The 14,695-nt window shown below is 48.8% G+C and overlaps 1 protein-coding gene across 7 annotated transcripts in view; it reads right to left on the bottom strand.

Moving 5' to 3' along the window:
- The window catches only part of UBR4 (ubiquitin protein ligase E3 component n-recognin 4), a 134,488-nt gene that overhangs the window by 70,898 nt on the left and 48,895 nt on the right, over nucleotides 1-14,695 (bottom strand). For 5 of the 7 annotated variants that reach the window (XM_059376423.1, XM_059376422.1, XM_059376424.1 and 2 more), the window contains exons 35-51: nucleotides 14,323-14,514; nucleotides 13,480-13,550; nucleotides 13,241-13,388; nucleotides 12,551-12,778; nucleotides 11,727-11,897; nucleotides 10,035-10,217; nucleotides 8,915-9,073; nucleotides 8,432-8,584; nucleotides 7,832-8,059; nucleotides 7,374-7,531; nucleotides 6,214-6,385; nucleotides 5,773-5,974; nucleotides 4,074-4,237; nucleotides 3,433-3,649; nucleotides 2,164-2,380; nucleotides 1,369-1,401; nucleotides 144-207 (exon numbers count right to left, since the gene is read on the bottom strand). In XM_059376423.1, coding sequence (XP_059232406.1) covers nucleotides 144-207; nucleotides 1,369-1,401; nucleotides 2,164-2,380; nucleotides 3,433-3,649; nucleotides 4,074-4,237; nucleotides 5,773-5,974; nucleotides 6,214-6,385; nucleotides 7,374-7,531; nucleotides 7,832-8,059; nucleotides 8,432-8,584; nucleotides 8,915-9,073; nucleotides 10,035-10,217; nucleotides 11,727-11,897; nucleotides 12,551-12,778; nucleotides 13,241-13,388; nucleotides 13,480-13,550; nucleotides 14,323-14,514 — 2,760 coding nt within the window. The remainder of the gene's footprint in view (nucleotides 1-143; nucleotides 208-1,368; nucleotides 1,402-2,163; nucleotides 2,381-3,432; nucleotides 3,650-4,073; nucleotides 4,238-5,772; nucleotides 5,975-6,213; nucleotides 6,386-7,373; nucleotides 7,532-7,831; nucleotides 8,060-8,431; nucleotides 8,585-8,914; nucleotides 9,074-10,034; nucleotides 10,218-11,726; nucleotides 11,898-12,550; nucleotides 12,779-13,240; nucleotides 13,389-13,479; nucleotides 13,551-14,322; nucleotides 14,515-14,695) is intronic. The other 2 variants (XM_059376425.1, XM_059376421.1) reach the window with 1 other exon arrangement.

Consider the following 14,695-nt stretch of genomic DNA (forward strand, 5'->3'; position numbering starts at 1 on the left):
AGCTATATACTTCTATGGAGCTTTCTTACAAATCAAGATCATGCTATAAACACTCTTCAGCTGCAAGGCCTCAGGCCTCTGACAACTGCACTGACTTCCTGCCTCTATGGAAAGCTCCCATGCGCTTTGAAAAAGTCACTTGCCTTCTCAATGATTGGGCCAACAGCAAAGCAGCTTTCCAGAGCTTCTAAAGAACTCACAACCAGCCTAGGGAGACAGAAAAGCAGGATTGAGTACAACCACCACCCCTCTCTCTGGTTGTGCTTTAGCCTGTGCGAACTATAGTCAGGGGGACCTTGGGGATAGCTAATGAATGCCAAATACAGAATCAAAGCACAATAAGACCTGCCACAGGCACCATGCATATCGTTTCCTTGTGTTACAGGCCAGAAGAAACCTGGCTCCCACTTGGAGATCAACCTAAGGCCATGTTCATAATCCGTAACTGAAAGACAGGGCTTTTCTTCCTCAAAGCGGATAAGTGTGCTTCCTTCTGCTGCCTGTGGCAGGGATCACTGAGAGGGGCTTAACAGTCTTGATGCAATGGGACCCAAAGCTCAGGTGCCCACAGATCAGGAGGCAAAAGGATTCGCAAAGGGAAAGGTTAAAACCATCTGCTTATACTGGGAAGGTACACATTATATTTTACGTATATCTCCAAGAAAATGCACAAAGGCACTTCCCGTAAGTCCGTTAAGTATGGGGAGAAAACAAACTGTTTTCAGGAGCATGCCAATTGCCAACATTCACAGGGCACAACAAAGCATCTTTAGAAAACTGAGCCACTATCTCCTGGGAAAGGAACTGGAAACCCCGCTGTTAAAGGGCACCTAGCAACATGCTCCTCAGGGCTTACTCCTGGGAGTTTACTGTGCCATGGTGAGAAGACCAGCATCCTGAGGTTGCCGAGGCTCCGGGCACAAAGGGAACGGTATGGAGAAGGCAGCTGGAGAGAAAAGGGTCAAGGGGTAGCTGAGAGCAACCAAGAGCAAGGGAAGAGGGGCCTGAGGCATAAAACGAAGTTGGGCAGAACAAGCTCTCCGCTGACTTGTCAGATGCTAGGATTTTCCCATCATCCCACTGCCCACATCCGCCTCCTTCTCACCCACTGTGGAGAGGGAGTGGAGGGACGGGGTATGGAAGAGAGAGCTAGCAGGTTCTGGAGCGGCTACCACCAAGTGTGCACGTACAACCCTCCACACACTCCACTCTTACACAGGATAGCTTTGCAGCCATGCAAGGACCAGAACAGAAAGAAGCAGGAAGACTCTTCCACAGAAGCAGAATCAACGCGAAGCCACACCATTGGTTACATTGCTCTCTGACACACACTCACCCGTGCAGAGAAAAGAAAGAGGGCATACTAACCGGTCCAGCTTGGTTAGGGACTCAGTTTCAGAACTTGGGGGAGAAGCAAAGGAAAAAAAAAAGGAAAAAAATGTGAAGCTCAGAGAAACCTAGAAACACATCCTAAGCAAACAATGTAAGAACAGGGGAGGGGGGGAGAAAAGAAACAGAGAGAGAGAGAGAGAGAGAAGGGAGGGGGCAGTCTGACGGTAGGAGGAGGCAGTGATTTCAAGCCAGGCTACTCTTCCGACTTAGGATGTAAGAAACTCAGCGTCTTACATCATGAGTTGCCTCATCTATCACGGCAAACCAGCAGACGCCTAGCACAAAGAAGCCAAGCGCAATGCTTCAGAAGGCCACTGGGGGGAGCCCGGGGAGCTCTGAACTCTGCTGTAGGTGCTGCAGCCAGCATCTGACCAGCAGTGCCATCACCACCTAAGTGGCCGCTGCAAAGAGAAGATGATGACATCAGAAGGAACAGAAGACTCTCCCCTCTAATTTCAGCAAGACTGGACCCAAATCTCTAGCGGCAACTAGAGCATCTTCTACTCCACAACCTCTGGCTCGTCCAAAGGGTGCCTAAGCATTAAGAGAAGGCACAGACACCCCAGGCCGACTAGGATCCCATGGCTCTCAGCACACCGCCAGGTTCTGTGCTCACAAAGGAGACAGGGTGTTGGGCTGCTGGGGGACGACCTGAAACTCACAGGCTACACTAGGGGTAGTTGCGAGAGGCTACTCTCTCAGAACAGGCTATGCCGGGAGAGGGGTTACGTAAAGGCGAGGACAAGGGCTGACCCCTGCCAGCACGGGTACCTCTCCAGGACAGTTCCACTGGTGGTGGCAGGGGCTGCGGAGTCACTGTCTCCAGTGCCATTGCTCTGGTTCAAGTTGGAAGGGCAGATGTTGCTGACAGAAGCAGAAGGGAACTCCTCCGGGGGCTCGTCAGGCCAGCCAAACTGCTCCTTGGTCTTGCCGTAAATTTTCACAGCATCAATCATGGTGACGCCAGCCGGATCCACCGAGGCCCCAACTGCAACAAGTGAGAGGAGCTCTAGGAAGCACGTCCCCTACAGGGCCAAAGTGAGCGCCTCCAAAACAGAGACCAGACCAAGAGGGCAAAGTAGCAAATCCCACCAATTTTCATCAGGGAGGAACCTTGTCTCCTGTGACTCAAACAGCACTTGAACCCTGAGGAGACACTGACTATATGTGAAACAGTCCCACTGACCAAAGGCCTAGGAAGTCCAGCTCTCAGAAGAGCCCCTTGTGCCTGGGTAGCTCAGTGGGTTAAGCCTCTGCCTTCAGCTCAGATTATGGTCTCAGGGTCCTGGGACCAAGCCCTGCATTGGGCTCTCTGCTTGGCAGGGAGCCTGCTTCCCACCCCACCCCCCCCCCCCCCTACTTGGGATCCCTTTCTCTCTCTCTCTCTCTCTCCGCCAAATAAAAAAAAAAAAAATCTTTTAAAAAAAAAAAAAAAAAAAAAAGAGCCCCTTAGCATCACAGCAGGACTCTTCCAGTGCTGTCGGGGCACTGCATCCCCCAGCTTCCACTCCCCAGAGAGCTCTAAGCTTGGTTCAAAACACAAATCATCATTCATCCTAACAGCAGCTGTTTCTAGGAGCAAGAGTATCAGACAGGCGGTCAGTAAATGGCAGAGGAAGACGCCAGGCTATTGATAGGCTCAGGGAGTTGTTCTCCGAGGGTTTAAAGTATTCGACAGTTCACCAAGCCCAGGCGCTACTACACATCCCTCTCGAGGAGGCACGTGAGCAAGGCCCTCATCTGTGCTTTAAGAACACCTGCTGCTTTCATGCACTGCCCTTGCCTCCTCTCTGCCCACCCACGTAGGCAGCCAGGCCGGCAAAGCTGAGCCAGGCCCACCAAAGCAGACGCAGAGGCAGGGTTTGCCCTGTCTTCACCCCTCCCGTTCTTCAGCACGCCCCTCCCCTGGCCATCTCCAGGGAAGTTCAGACGTTGAGGACGGCAGAGACCACTGAGCAGCAGAGAGCAGAGGACTCCCAGAATACCAGACAGCCATGGAGAAATGAGAAGGGGAGGCCATGCCAGGGGGTGGCGACTCACTGAAGAGGTTCAGTTTTTTGTCGGCCTGCAGGGCTTCCTCTCTGGTGAAGGGGAAGTCAAACCAGCGGGAGCGACTCAAGTTGAGCTGCATGGTCCTGCCGAAAATCTCAATGTACGACGGAGCCCGTTCAATGGCCTGGGTCCCGATCTGGATCCGCATGCCTGTCATCACCATAGTGCTGTTGTTGTTGCTGATCTCGATGGTGAAGCCACCGGGCTAGAGGGAGACAGGCACAAGTCAGACAACAAGTTCTTTAGGGTAAACCTGTAACCCTTTGTCTGCTAGCGCCAAAGTGTGTGACCCCAGGCAAGTCCATTACCCTCCTAACTTCTTGGTAAGGATTTCCTTACTTCCAAAGATGGTGGGGGGGGGAAGGCAGGGTGTGGGACAGTCTCCAGTTTCAAGCTACTTTCTCTCCATCACTAACCACCTCCTGCTGCTAATAATACTCGAACAGGAGCCCTTCCGTGCAGAAGCTGAGAATAGCCATTTATTCCAGGGACCACTTAGGAAGAATGCAAGGGTTAGTGACTCTAAGTATCTATTTCACACCTGCGTTCTAAGAGGACAGGTGTTTTCCAGCCACACTGTCCAGAAGTCCTTCTACCCAGGCACAGCCCCCACACAGCGCAGTCCTCACCTTGGTGTTGGCCACGTACATGCCAGTGGAGTTCAGCCGGTGCTTTATCTGCTGCGCATTGTACACCTGCAGGAGATCATTCCCACCAAACTCCACATCCGTCAGCTGCTGGTTGTGCTCAAAGAAGTCGATGGGGAATGTCACCTGGCTAGATGTGCGGGTTGCTGTGGGGAACAGGACCAGTAGACACAGAGCATCAGTAAGTGCGGCACTCCCACCTCTGCACCCATCCCTCAGGGAAAGCCTCTCCTAGAATGATGCCACACTCCTAACCTCTACCAGGTTAGGACACTCTAACCTCTTCCAGAGGACCGGGATGTGAACGTGTGCATCAGTGTGATGCCTGCACGCGGCCCACAGGCCAACAGTCACCATCCCTAACCACACCCCACCACAGTAGGACAAAGAACTCAGGTGTGGTACTGAGTACAGTTAGTAACAACAGGCTCCCTCCTGACTGGTTGATTGAAAATAAACAACTCAGGGGCGACTGGATGGCACCAACGGTTAAGTGTCTCCCTTCAGCTCAGGTCATGATCCCGGGGTCCTGGAATAGAGCCCCAGGGCAGGCTCCTTGCTTAGCGGGGAGTATGCTCTTCCCTCTCTTGCTCATGCTCTCTCCCTCTAATAAATAATTTAAAATCTTTTAAATAAATAAATAAATAAACAATAGAAACTATTCCTTTACAGGAGAATGAGCTGCATTGTCATCTCAAACATGGACTCTAAAATTTCAGGGGCACCTGCATGGCTCAGTTCGTTCGTTAAGCAACTGCCTTCGGCTGAGGTCATGATCCCAGGGTCCTGGAATCGAATCCCACATCAGGCTCTCTGCTCAGTGGGGAGTCTGCTTCTCCCACTGCAGCTCCCCCTACTTGTGTTCTCTCTCTCTCTCTCCAACAAACAAATTAATAAATAAAGTATAAAACAAACTTCAGTCACGGGACTGAAAAGGTCTCTGCTTAGCCTCCATCACTCATTCCTGAATTCAGGTCTCCACACCCTGAAGCGTCCTCTATCAGACAGGAGCAAGATTCCCAGCTCAGAGATCTATGACAGGTTCTTCACTACTCAGTGGGAAACGGACGAGTGGAAGCAATCTATCCTCCACTGGTTCATTCTCAGACTTCACATCAGGCAAGCTGCATTCCCCAAACCCAGAGAAAAATCTCTCTCACTAGATGCATGAGATCATTCTTTCCTGGGCACCACAGAACTGCAGATCTCAAGTGGAGAGCGAATGAGCGCTTGTCATTTGTACGACGAGTCTCTAAAAGCCACAAGAACACTGCTGGCCTCAGGAAACATGACACTGCTTTGGGGAAATCAGCTAGCATGTATCTCTACCTTTACGAAACAGGCAAGTGGGAGAGTCACCACTTCTTTTTTTTTTTAAGATTTTATTTATTAAATCTTAAATTAAATTTAAGATTTTATTTATTTATTTGACAGAGATTACAAGTAGGCAGAGAGGCAGGCAGGGAGAGGGGGAAGCAGGCTCCCTGATGAGCAGAGAGCCCGATGTGGGGCTCGATCCCAGGACCCCGAGATCATGACCTGAGCTGAAGGCAGAGGCTTAACCCACTGAGCCACCCAGGCGCCCCGAGTCACTTCTTCACACTTAGCTCCATCTGTTCCATGTCTCGACTAGAAGACTGCCATCGCACCCCCCCACCAGTCTTTGCAGGAGGGCACTTACTGACGGTTGCTGTCTTGCGCTTCCGAACAGGCTTCATTATGCTGATGACACTGCTGGGCTGCAGGGACGGCTGGAGCCAGTAGGAGGTATTCTCCACGTTGGCCATGTAGATGCGCAGGCTGCCATCCTCACACAGGAGGATCATCGTGGTCCGCTGCTGCTCGTTGCAGGCCGTGTGCCGAATGGCAACCATGTCTTGGATCTGACAGTGGGGACAAAGGAGGGTGTTAGTTCCCATAACCAGAGATCAGAAAGAGGCAGAGAAGCAACTGGTTCCACAGTCATTTAGGGGGTGCAGAAGAGTGACAGGGAGAAAACGGGCAAAAGTTCTTTCATAAGCCTCTTCTAACGAAAGGGTCAGGGAAGGGACAAAATATACAAATACAGAAATACAGAATTAGACCAGGTTCACAGCCAAGTGGTGGGATCTCTGGCACGGACCTTTGCTTTCGCAGGCAGAGTCTTAATCTCTTGGATAAGAAAAGTGTCTGGTTTCACCATCACTACCAGTGGCACACCTGTAGTTTGCTGGACACAACACACCAGGCCAGGGTGGTTCATCACCTCGGACCACTGGCAAAGAGCAGGAGACGTCTTACTGCCACCATTGGAACTGCAGACAAGAAAACTGGCCACAGTCAGGGTGTCAATCACCAGCTAGTCATCCTCTTCTCGACTTAAAGGCCATACCTACCAAACACCTGACTCCCAGAGCAATGTATGTGCCCAGGGACTTTAATCACCCACGAGTCTCAGCTCTATTCTGAGCCATGCATACACTCACACCCGCCCCTCCCTTCCCTGTTCCCACGGCAGTAGTCCTGGTTTAGAAATCTCCCCTGCTGGCTCCCACTGTCTGAGGGAAGAGGTGGCCCAATGTGCCTAGAGGTCATCTACTGCATGGAGCTGGCTGAGGCGCATGACCCCTGGGCCCATCAAGCATCTGCAGGCACACCAAGTTCTGTGCGAACGGCACCCCATTTGATTTCATCTCCAACGAGGTAATCTTTCACAACACAGAGGCCAGAGAAACAATGCCTACAGCACTTTTAAGGCTCTTCAGTGGCAGATAGGAGAGACAGGAAGAAAGACTAAGCTGCTTCTCCCTAGCTCCCTAAAACAACTCAGCACCTCAAATGCACCTCTACTATCCGGACACCGATGCAAGCCTCTGTCTGCGCCGCCCCACCCCGACCCCCGACCATACCCTCACTGCTGACACCATGCTGTGTTCTGATCAACTATCCCAGCAGGGAAACTTAAAGGGCACTTTGGCTGCATCAGTGTCTAAGAGCAACTACCATTTCCCTCTCCAAACTCAGTTATCACCCTCAAGTGAGGTATGCTGCCTTGACTAGATATGCTTCTCCTGAGTGACAGCAGTCCCCAGACTACCTCTTACAGCTTGGGGTCTACACGGTGGAGGACAAAACCATGCAGACAGCCAACCTGCCAACACTGGGTGCCTCTTGCCTTCAAAAGGGAGAGGCCTGCTGGGGCAAAGCTTCACCAGATTCCTAACAGACACCAGTGTTGGGCCAGAGGAGCCTCCTGCTGAACGCAGGCACCGTGGGAGCTTGGCCTGAAGCGCGCCTTCCCACCTTTTGATGTTGATGGAGAAAAGCTGCAACACTTCCAGAGTTGTCCTGCTAACGGTGGCTGCAAACGATTTGCCTTGACAATAGCTGAAGAACAACATCTGCAGCACGTGGGAGTAGTAGACGGACACACCGCCACCGGCCACCTGGCTGTTACTGTCCTGTTGGGGCATAGACACAACACTTGCATTAACCTCACCTGCTGCCTCCAGGACCAGCACTCAGTTTTGCAGCTTATTAGTTTTAAATCATGACTGTGGCTCTCATAATCTAAGCCATGTGGGCAATTCTTAGAAAAAGCATGAGAGTCAAGAAACTTCACAGTGAATCAGTTTGGTCCTAAAGGACAAGAGTTTCTACTAATAGAGGACAAGTCAGAGACTGAAGAAAAATGAAAAACAATGGAGGAGCTACCAAGCTAATCCATCAGGAAGAGGAGGAGAAGCGACACCTGCCCGAACCTTCAGGTCCTCGTGGTTGATTTCCAGCACATTAGTGACGTAGAAGGGCCCCTGCTGGGCACTGCTGGCCTCTTCCATGAGCTGGGTGTAGATGTAACCAGCTGAAGACATTATAACAATGATGTTCTTTCCCTCCTCATTGAAGAGGAAGGTAACATCTCTTATCTTTGAGCTTGGCAGAAGAAAGTAGAAGGTCGGGCTCAAGGCATCAACAGAAAGGTCGTAAATCTGCAGGACAGAAGGAAAGGAAATCTAGTTCAGTCGCACCACCAAATCACCCTGGCGAATCCGAAGACCTGCCATCGGTGAGTAAGGGATATCAATTCTCACTCCAACAAGTGTCTGCAAGTATCAGGCACAGAGCATACAAAGATGAGTATCTTTTTACTTTCCCTCAAGGAATGACTAGGAGAGAGAAAGGCATCTACATCTTCTGTGACAAGATCCATGCACTTGGTAAAGCAATGTCATACTGCCTACACCCAGAAAGCTCTAGCCCACACCCTGAGAGAAGCTAGTACATAATAATAATAACCAGCCACTCGGGATTTAAAAACAAAACAATTTTAGAACCACAACACCGAAGAGCAGTAACTGTACCTTGACAAAGTCCGCAGTGACAATGGCTAACTCGGTCTGTGACCCGGGTAACCACACAGCCTTGATGATGAAGTTGCCCGTCGCCAACTGTGGGTGCAGAACCAAGTGATCCGAAACAGAGCCGGAGCTACTGAAGGTCAACACGTGGCAGTCCTGGACAGGGTTAAAGGAACAGACTAGTTAAAAGACGGCGGGAAGTACATGAACCCATTTCAGCTCTCTCAAGTCTTCCCTGACATTCCCTGCCTCCGGGTATTATTCACACTGTCCAGTAATGCACTCGGCTTCCAAGAACACACAAAAACCATTTCCAATAGAAGAAAGATCTGCAAGAGCTGGGAGAAATCCAGAGTAAAAATCCTTTTATATTCCAAAGGCTTTTAGATTTTCATCTTAACAATGAGTACGAGAAAGCGGCACTGACAACGGGGGAGAGAAGAGGGTCCACGGCGTGGAGGACCCAAATCTGCATCAGGTTCTTACCTTCAGCCCGCACACAGCCAGGTAGTCCTCCTTGCAGGGGTTCCCAGTGAGGCTCAACACAGTAAACGGGACGGGGGCAGAAGCCAGGCGGGTCAAAGTCAACTTCCTTTTGCTGGAATCTGCTTGCTTCAAGAGCGCAGAGAGCTGCAGAACAGTGATCTGCAAGGGGACAACTGCCAGTTTATTCCAACCCACATCCTCTTAGAGAACACAGAGCCTGACAAAAGCTCCTTCCCTGCGACCCTAGTCCATAGCTAAGTCTCTTAGGAAAACCCTCTCTCCAGGTGGAGAGAGATGGAATGCCTTTCACTTCCTCCATCAGGTGCCCACAAAAGAGAGGAGTAATGAAACCAGCTCTTTATACACAGTTCATGAAAACAATTACCCAGTCCCTATGTACTATCGTCCTTTCCAGTTTTCCGTACAACTTTTTGTTGTACAGATTGCTAACAGATACCAGCGCTGGGCCACAGCAGCACTGCTGTATTGGTTTTTTTTAAAGTACTTTTGTTTTGTTTTTGTTTTGCTTTGCAGTAGTTTAGAGGGATCTTACAGACTTATCAGATTTCTAGTTTGTTTTTCACTTAAACTTAAACAACTTCACTAGTACTAGAGAAGCCAGAATACAGAAAAATGTTAAGACACCTGCCACCCTTCCGACTTTTACTGACTGGCTCTCTAAAATGACATAAGCTTCCCTGTGTCCGCAGCAGGCTGGGAGGGCAGGAAAGAACTAAATAAGGAACACTGTGTCTTCCCATGAAGACTCTCATCTCTTGGCGTGTGCCCTCCCCTCCAGCATAACCAAACCATGCCACGCCTGAGAGCCGTGCTGTCGTCGGTAATCACTAGTCACAAGCCCTTTCTCAAGGGCCTGAAGGATAGGTTTTGAGTAAGAAACTACTCATCACAAACAGCAACTGTTCTAGTCACATTGCTTCTAAGTTTAATCAACCAACTCAGAGTTGGAGTAGAAAAGCTCATTGAGCTCTGTCCTGTAAGGCATTCTTGGAACCCAAAAGACTTTTTCCCAGGGGGCCAGTCTGAGCATAGTCCTCTGTTTTGTTAGCACTTAAGATAAACATGACCTAAAATGAGTAGGAAAGAACTGGAAACCCACCTTCCCTTTCTCATGGCTAACAGCCAAATGCTGGCGGCGCCCATGCGGAGAGGAGAGCACACACATGGCCACACGCCTGAGCACGTGGGCGCTGATAAGCTGTCGAATAGTCTGGCCTTGGTCTCCACTGTAATTCATCCGAACATTCTCAAAGGCGCCTTCCTGGGAGCCTAAGGTGGGAACCTGGCAAAGAAGGAAGCAGAGAATAGGCAGGAGTAAACCAAAGAAAGCCAGTGGATTCATCCACTATTTATGGATAAAGACAACTATGCAGACCAAGACGCTGCACGATGCCGTCATTCGAAAAGTAACAGGTTCCAGTCTCTAATCCAGGGACAGTCAGGTAAGCCTCTCAAAGCAATTTTGTCAATCTGATAAAAACAACGTAGTGAATGTTTCACAAAGCTAAATTTAATTAATACAAAGTACTGGCTTCTTAAAATGCTAAAATACCCTTTTTGGAAGTCGAATGATGGAGGTAACAGATAGGAATGTTTTTCATTGACCCGACCCGGCAAAACTGAGTCGACAACTTTATGAATCACCATCCCAACACTTACTTGCTTCATCTTTAATAGCTCGAGGTCTAAAAGCCACTACTATAAAACTGGGACTCATTTTCACTACAATACCAGAGTATCTGTGTGCACCTACATGTGTGTATTTCTGAGGGAATACTTTTCCCTTAGAAACAGTCTCCTTGGGGCACCTGGGTGGCTCAGTGGGTTAAAGCCTCTGCCTTCAGCTCAGGTCATGATCTCAGGGTCCTAGGATCAAGCCCTGAATCAGGCTCTCTGCTCAGCAGGGAGCCTGCTTCCCTACCCTCGCCCCCCCACCTGCCTCTCTGCGTACTTGTGATCTCTGTCAAATAAATAAATTAAATTAAATTAAATTAAAATCTTTTTTAAAAAAACAGGCTCCTTGTGATATCTAGTCCTATACCTCGTTCATTTGTACACTTCCCTTTCAGAAGTACAGACACTTTACATGGTTTCTACTATTTTACACTGTTGCTAAACAGGATAGGCAACACACACCAGAACTCCTATTCTTGGTGCTGAGCAATAGGTTTTAAAGTAGATACTGACTTACAACTTCTAAATCATTTCTTCTTTTTTTTTCTTTTTTTTTTAAAGATTTTATTTATTTATTTGAGAGACAGAGAGAGAGATCACAAGTAGGCAGAGGCAAGTGGCGGGGGGGCGGAGGGAGCAGGCTCCCTGCTGAGCAGAGAGCCCGATGTGGGGCTCAATCCCAGGACCCTGAGATCATGACCTGAGCCAAAGGCAGAGGCTTAACCCACTGAGCCACCCAGGTGCCCCTTCTAAGTCATTTCTTATTAAAGAACTAAAGACAGTTGCCTGAAGGGCTATAAGCAGAAGACAACAAACATGATTTCTGCAAGCCACTGAAACCTTAGGTCTCCTACTTTATATACCGAAAAAAACGTCTCACTAGTCTAACTGTCCCCAGATGTTGTTCTTCACATCTTGGGGGTTCGTATATCCTTATGAAATGAAAAGTGGACTTACTCACTGAGTTGGCCCAAATGAGCTCTTGTGTCTTCTGAAGACACACCTCGCATGTGGCTCTCCAGCTGGCTAGCTAGGGAATGGCCATCCTCAGGATATTCCCCAGATGATCCAGTACACCGCGCCATCTCAGCTAATGTGCTGTTCCTGCCACACTCACCATCAGCTGGTCAGTCATCTCAACCACCTTGTCCACTGTGTGCAGCTCCCGGAGGGCTTGCTGAGCCCGGCTGCTGCTCCCCACAGCTGAAGCCTGCTGAAAGTTGGTCTGAATGGCATCCATGAGGAAATTGAGCATGTCTAACACGAGAGGAGCGAAGGAGAAATTGGCCTGAGAAAAATCCAAATACACAAGTGGGAAAAAAAAAAAAAGAAAAGAAAAAAATAATGGATCATACTATGATAATACATCTTGCCAATAACACCCTTCAGAATATAGAAACCCATTTGGGCACTTCCAATTTAATATTCGAGCCACCTCTTCCTCTCAGTAATACTGGATTCGTGCTACTAACTCTAGAGCAATCTTTCTAAACCAGGAGTCCCATGTTGACACCCTAATGCTAGAACACATTCCTCACACAGAATTAGCTGAATTCTCTCCTGTGCATCTAGAATTACTCTAGTTACGTGCCATCTTGAAAAAACTGCAGAAACAATCATGTAAATCACTTTCTGTATTCTGTGCTTTAGATGAGGAACCCTGGCCAAGAAAGGAGATCTGGGGTATTACACAGCTAAAACACACCCTCCCACAACCCCCCCCCAGGGCTCCTCAGTCCCAAATCCCTCCCTATGAGGCAAGAGCTTACAACACACCCTATCAGATCCATCCCGTGAAAATGAGTAAACTCAGAAAGGAGAAAACAACTCTCAGCCCCACCAGGGGCATTGCAAGGAGAACCCTGCACATGGCTTGCTCGGGAACCAACCAACCCGGCTCCGCACTGCCCGCAGCGTCCCCGGCACCACCAGAACCCTCACCTGGTTCTGCAGCTCCTCTCGGCAGCCCTCCACTGTGCGGCACAAGCTGCTCTTCTTGGGCTTCTCCTCATCAGCAACCTTCCCATCGCTGATGGTGACTTTGGCCTTGTCCGCTGGAGAAGTGCTGGTGTGGCGCACCAGACTCTCGGACACCCTGGGTTCACTCTGAAAGGCTGACTCCTTCATGGTGGAGCTCATGCCACTGCTGGGAGTTCGCTTCACCAGCGCCTGGAGACAGAAAATGTCAGAAACCTAAAGCTTGAACCACAAACACAGATTACACACTGCCTAAGATCTTGGTGGGAAATCCAGACCTGGAGGAGAAATTGGCCAACGATCGAAATGATATCCAAACACCTGAATTCTAAGCTTCATGTATACCTCTAGTAACAAAAATACTTCACCACTCACAGCCACAGTTCTTAATTACAACATCTGAAACTGTGGCAGGTCTTAAAAGAAAACTGCAAGATGCTTTTTTTTTTAAAACTACAAGATTTTTAAAGACCTTGCAAGTTCTAACATTCCAAGCAAAGTGCTTATTAGGCCATGATCAGTGACAGACCCAGAACTTACTCCTAGACCCGGGCCACCATGAAAGTGATATGGCAGTTTCCTAGTTTGGCTTCAGCATTCCCGTGTCACTAACAAGTCACCCCTCCTAACCCAGCAAATGTTCCAAACTCTCACCAAACAGCTGCCATCTTCCTTGGCTCCACAGTCACAGAAGAAGGAGCCATATTTGGCGTAGGAAATCTCATGATCCTTGTGGCACACCTTAGCACAAACTGTGCACACACCTACCCCATCTACCATTTTACAGGTGTGACAGTGGTACCTACAAAGAATAAGAATGAGCAAATGAGCCCAGCAGTGCCAACGGCCCAAGACCCAACAAATACTCAACTGAAAGAAAGAACTTCACTTACCAATGCTGATTCATGAATTCTTTCTGAGTGATTGTGAAAGTGCAGAGTTTATTGCAAAGAGAATCTTCATCCTTCAAAGATAGTAAGTCTTTTTAATCAGAAATAAATCCTTCTACACAACCACCCCCAAAAATACACCCTAGAGAATAAACAGTCGATTCATAAATGACCGATAAGACTTACTCGTGGAAATAATCTGCATCTATAAACGTGCTACAATTCTAGATGAGAGATTAAGGTTTTACGGTTAGAAAAAAAATAAATCTGGGGTGCCAGGGTGGCTCAGTCGATTGAACATCTGACTCTCGGTTTTGGCTCAGGTCATGATCTCAGAATTGTGGGGTTGAGCCCAGCATCCAGCTCCGTGCTCAGCAGGAGTCTGCTTGGGATTCTCGCTCTCTCCCTCTACCTCTCCCCCTGCTCACACATGTTCGCCCTCCCTCTCCCTAATAAATAAATCTTTTTAAAAAATAAATAAATGAGATCTTAACACTTACTCTGTAAAGGAACCCAGACCACTGACATGAAGAAATCATCCCTAAGTCTCCATTTAGGATACAAAAACTGAGTAACTGCAGAGGAAGTGACTCTGGATGGAAGATGCCATATGCTTATTAAACAGTCCCTTCCCTTAGAGATCAGATCCCTACAGCCTGCTCTGCAGACCTGTAAAATCAGTCTGCCATTAGTTACGCAAGCAGGGAGAAAGCAAACAGGAGTGGGAGAGTTTTGAAGCTCACAGGAGCTAGAAAAGAGGGCTAACGGCTTGTTAGCATGAGCTCTGTCACTGCCAGTCAGCCGTTAATAACCCAGCACGGCCGCCTAGATGGCCGTGGTACTTACTGAATCCTCAGCCTGGGAGTCTTCCTCTTCCACTGCCAACTCCTCCACCCAGTCTGAGTCCACCTCAATGGCCCGCTCCTCTCCATCCACCGAGAGGTGACTTGGGCCTTGACCATTACTCTGGCTCAGGGCATTGGTGACATCAGCCAAGTAAGACATAATGTGGCAGGTGCACTCCAAGACTACCACATGCTGGAAGAGAAGACCACCATCACAAACCAAGAAACTTCAATTCTCTATATTTGATTACTGTATACTATGTTTTCTCAAATTCTTCCCAATAAAGCTCAAGATCAGGGAGACATGGTATAAAAGCAGACCAAAAAACAGGCTTTAATTATCTATTTCCTCAGCTCTGAACACTGTGACCGCA

Source organism: Mustela nigripes, chromosome 14, assembly GCF_022355385.1.
Source record: "Mustela nigripes isolate SB6536 chromosome 14, MUSNIG.SB6536, whole genome shotgun sequence".
NCBI classification, from domain to species: Eukaryota; Metazoa; Chordata; class Mammalia; order Carnivora; family Mustelidae; genus Mustela; species Mustela nigripes.